Here is a 5,068-nt window from a genome sequence, read left to right as displayed (position 1 = left end):
TTGCAGTCATTCTGTTATCCCAAATACTTTCAACTTAGAAATTACATCCATTGTCTAAACCTCCTATTCAGAAAGATTGGTAGAATCTTTATTAACCCTAAGGTGAATGTTCATGGCTCTGCATAAATAACTTTCATAACTTTTATTTTATAAACTGTATTTGATAGCTTTCATTGAATCTTTTTTCCTTTTCTCCCCCTACCCATTCTTTTTTTTCTCTTTTTTTCCTTTTTCCTTTCCTCTATTCCTTCCTATTAATAAAGTTAGTCTATTTGACATATACCTGACTCAGAGTGTCAGGAAGTATTAATGAATTCTGTCTTTTGGGAGTCTCCATGTATAATCAGATTAATGTTAAGATATAACAAACAGACTGTCAATTTTACTGGATTTCCTTTTGTTTAATCAATTTTACCTGCTTTTCATATTTCACATTCCTTCATTACTGTATCAAGGCAAAAGAAAGCACTTTGGAGTGTAGAGAGGAAGGCATGGAGGCCTTCTCATAACCAGCATCAATGCCCATTAGAAAACCTAGCGTGGCTTCATCACAGTGGTGGGTACAGAAGTTCAGCAGGTATTCTACAAGTGAGACGGAACTGCTTTAATCTGGGGAGCTGTAATAAGAGAATGCTAATAGATTTATAAATGTGTTGCTGAGGAGAGTGTAACTAAAATAAAACACAGTAATAGTCAATTCATAACACCCAGAGGGGGTGACTGAATCTTATGCAGTGTTTTTCTCTAGCTTCCATGGCATATCTATCTAACTTATCTCATAGATTCCTAAAACTCCAACCTATCTAAAACTGAGAATCACCTTTCCTTACATGCCAGCATTTTCTTGCATTCTCTGTATACACTATGGGGAAAACATTTTGTCTTTGTTGTTCAATAATCCAGAGTAGTCAGTGCATATCTGCAAAAGTTTACATATTTTACTTTGAATGGGAATTTAGAATGATATGGTTCTTAATAAAACAAAATTTGCATTTTTGAAATTCTGAAATTACATCTTTTCTGCTTTTTTACTTCATGAAATGAGAATGACAAGTGATTTTTGTGATTGTGGGTATTTAGGATCTTACTTTACAAAGGGTAAAAAATTAAATAACTGTATATTTTACCAGTTACTCTTTATTTGTACTACCGTGTTTCCCCGAAAATAAGACATCCTCCGAAAATAAGACCTACTTACAGGTTTCCTTCTGAGTGAAATATAAGGCATCCCCCCAAAAATATGCCCCCCTCCCCCACTAGGCTAAACTTGAGAGATTTGGTCCACTGATTCTGAAAGAAATGGAGTCACAATAAATTCACCAGGAAATTCAGGAATTGGACTGTTATGATGTTCCAGAAGATGATGACATGATTGTCATTGAATAAATGAGTAAATTCTTAATACTGTAGGATTCACAGTTTGTCTGGTTTGTGTTGACAACTATCGTACTACCGTACCATATACAGGTAATAAATTTCCTTTATTTTCATTTAACAATAAATGCGTACCGTATTCTTTATGGAAAAAATAAGACATCCCCTGAAAATAAGACCTAGCACATCTTTGGGAGCAAAAATTAATATAAGACACTGTCTTATTTTCGGGGAAACAGGGTATTTAATGAAAATCCCGGCTCTGTGAACCAAGGTTCTTCCATCCTCTTCTTGCTCATTTACTGGCTCCAGTAGCTTGGAGACTTTAGTGAATCTAAGAATTAACTTTAAAAACAGATTCTTTCTAGTCCTTTTCTCCCCTATAACATTTTTGGCTTCCATATCTTATCCTTAACTTACTTTGCAATAACCCAGTTATTTTTGTAGGTTGAGATCCTTAAAAAAAAGGAATGTGACTCATTTAATGAGTTGTATCCACCCGTCCCCAGACTTTGCGACTTACTGAATATTCAATGTTTCTTGAATGGAGCACAGTTTGCCTTTCCTAGGTTTGATGGAGTTGCAGTTTGCAAGTGGCCTTCAGGCTGTTCACAAATTGAGAATGGCCCATTTATTTTATTTGAGTGCTACCTGTTGGCACTTGAGGGCCTCCTGACAGATGCTCAGCTCAGCTCAGCTCTGTTGCGTGTGTATAAAGCCTAGAGATGGTTTAAAGCACGTCCTACAGAAGTGGGTGCAGCATTTCAGGTTTGCCCCAGGGGCTTATCACTGTTTGCTTTGAGATTGCAAGTGAAGAGCCAGGTACAGGCGGCTGCAGAGGTGGGGCTGGGCGAGGCCGGCGGGTTCCCGCGGAGCTGGGCCTGCACGGAAGGAAGCGCCAGGCAGGGCCCCGCTGGAGACGCGCCCACCCGCGCGGCCCAGCTCCCCAGGGCCATTGTGTGTGCGCGGCCCGCCGCCCGCAGGCCCGGCAGCCCCGCCGCGGAGACAAGACACGCCTCGACAGGCGGCTCCCGGCCTCCCCTGGCCCGCCGCCAGCAGCGCCTCCTCCGCGTGGCCTCGGCCGCCCCGCCGGCCCAGCTCGCCCGCAGCCCCGGAGCGCGACCTCGGCCTCGGCGGCGGCGGCGATGGGACCGATGTGGCGCATGCGTGGTGGCGCCGGCCGGCGCGGGGGCCGGAGCGGCGGGCAGGGCCGCCCGGGCCGGGGTCGCGGTGGCGGTGGCGGCGGCGGCGGGGGCTGGCGAGGCCGTGCGGACGGCGCCCGGCCGCAGCTGGAGGAGCGCTTCGCCGACCTGGCGGCGAGCCACCTGGAGGCCCTGCGCGCGCGGGACGAGCGGGACCGGCAGAACGCGCGGCTGCGGGAGGAGAACGCCCGGCTGCGGCTGGAGAACCGGCGGCTCAAGCGCGAGAACCGCAGCCTCTTCCGCCAGGCCCTGCGGCTCCCCGGCGAGGAAGGCGACGGAGGAGCGCCCGAGGCGGCGGCGGCGGCGGCGGCGGCGAGAGCCAGCCCCGGCCCCGAGGAGGCCGGCGCCGGCGCGGACCGGAAGGCGAGAGGCGGCAGCCCCGATCGGGAGCCCGGCAGCCCCCGGGCGCTGAGGGCCCGCCTCGAGAAGCTGGAGGCCATGTACCGCCGCGCGCTGCTGCAGCTGCACCTGGAGCAGCGGGCGCCGCGCCCGCCCGCCGACAAGGAGGAGGTGCCCCCGCGAGAGCCCGAGCCCGGCCTTCCCGCCCCAGACCCAGAGCCCGCGGAACCCGGGCCTTAGCTGGAGGCCACGGGAGGGGCGGGGCCTCGCTCGGCCCCTCCTCCTCCTCGGCGCATGGCCCCGCCCACTTCTTCACGTCACGCCCCGCGTACGTACTGGGCCAGCACTTCCGGGAGCTGCGCGGAGGCGCTGCGCAGTGGGCCTTGGGCAGCTGAGAAGCACGTGGGCCTGGGGAATCCCCAAGAGTGTGGAGCACCTGCCTCTTGCACCAGCTGGTTTCCAAATGGAGAGAGGCCTAGTGACCGAGAGGCAAGAAGTGGTATCTGGCAACATCTCCGGATGCCTGAACTTTCGTGGGTTTGTGAGGACCTGTTGTCATTTCCCCCTCTATTTGGGTTCTCGGAGGGATGAATAATGCATTTTGTTTTTTGAGATGGTTCTGTTTCTTTGTACCTTCTTCAATCCCCTACTAATGGCCTCCAGCCATTAACTTTAATGTGGCCAGCATTCTGTTGTTTCTATAAATTGGTATTCCTTGGATTTCTGATAAAGCACACCCTTTTTATTAAAAAGGCGTTATTTATAACATAGGGACTCAGTCTGCTCCTGGCTCTCGTTCTTATATACTTCTAATAAATACCGATTTGTTTACCCTAAGAATTTTTTAAGTATCTACTACTTACAAGTGGTTTTTTTTTGAATTGGTAAATAAACCTGGTGCATTAAAAATAACCTAAAAGCATCCATCGACTATTATTTGAAGTTTGTGAAATGTTTACATTTAAATGTTTTCCTTTAAGAAATATTTTACACATTTTAGTAGTATCTAACTTTGGTTATCCTTTGCAGGCTAACTATCTTTTTGCCTTATGCATACACAGTGATCCTTTTAAACCTAAGATAGTCTAAACATTTCATTATTTTCATTACATTTTAGACTTTAAATTCGCGTATAGTCAGTGCATAGCTACTTTGCCTAATTTTGACTGTATAAGAATTTTGAAGAAATGACCAATCATTTGTATATCGAAAGCCCGAAAACAAAATGATTTCAGTCTCAATTGTGATTTCAATAGAAAAGAAGTCCTTAATTCTAACAGCAAATATTCTAAAAATCACTTCAGTTAATGAATGACACTTTTGCCTACTAACTAGGGAAGAGGATACTGTTGTACCTGATAAAACTCATGGATGTAAGAGAATGTTAAAGTGCTAGAAAACACTTCAGTTCAAGGAAAGAAATGAGAGGAGTTTTTTTTGTTAGAGGTAGAAAAAAAAAATCATGAGTTAGAGTTTTTGTTTTATTTGTGGCATATTCCACAAGTTTCAAATATATTACAAAGCAATGTGCCAACAAACAGTTTTGTGATTTTTCTAGTCCTGGGTTTGGAAGACACTGCATTTTACTTAAAGGTAATTGATATTTAGTTGTGACTATTAAAATCTTCCCATATGACCAAGAATATGAAAAGAAATGGTGAGAATAGGCAGGAACGTATACGTGAAAAGTATTTCTATTCCTTGTAGCTCATTTTCTGATACTGAAATAAACATTTTTAGGAGGCAGTACAAACTGAAGAAAGGACAAAAGGATATCTGCCCAACCACTATTTAATTTGGGGTTTAAATTAGTTAGTCTCTCTAAGGCTTAGACTTATCATCACTAAAATGAATATAACCTACCTAAAAATGCTGTAAAAAGTTTAGTGAGATGCTGTATGAAAAATAGTTGCTTCAAAGTAAGTGTACTGCCAATGAGAATTACAATCCAAATTGTGAAAATGGTAAGTGAATATTTTACTGACACACTTCTTTGTCTTCTATATTTTGTTCCTTTATGATTTTATAAGTATTAGCAGAGATGTGTATATTTTGAATGAGTTGACATTTTTCACTTCAGCATTCACTAATAAACATGTAAGATAAAGCCCTATGTAATAAGGGCATCTACTTAAATTTTTTAAAGAATTTAT

General features: G+C 44.9%; 1 protein-coding gene across 1 annotated transcript; it reads left to right on the top strand.

Annotated features, from left to right (window-relative positions):
* The first annotated feature begins 2,238 nt into the window (after positions 1-2,238).
* On the top strand, positions 2,239-3,837 carry TUSC1 (tumor suppressor candidate 1). Its single transcript, XM_084898466.1, has one exon. It carries the CDS (start codon positions 2,520-2,522, stop codon positions 3,153-3,155), a length of 636 nt encoding a protein of 211 aa, XP_084754592.1. The 5' UTR covers positions 2,239-2,519; the 3' UTR covers positions 3,156-3,837.
* The last annotated feature ends 1,231 nt before the right edge of the window (positions 3,838-5,068 follow it).

The sequence above is a fragment of the Pipistrellus hanaki genome (assembly GCF_964339955.1).
Source record: "Pipistrellus hanaki genome assembly, chromosome: 11".
NCBI classification, from domain to species: domain Eukaryota; kingdom Metazoa; phylum Chordata; class Mammalia; order Chiroptera; family Vespertilionidae; genus Pipistrellus; species Pipistrellus hanaki.
The sequence above is the reverse complement of the archived record's forward strand: the minus strand, read 5'-3'. Positions and strand labels throughout refer to the sequence as shown.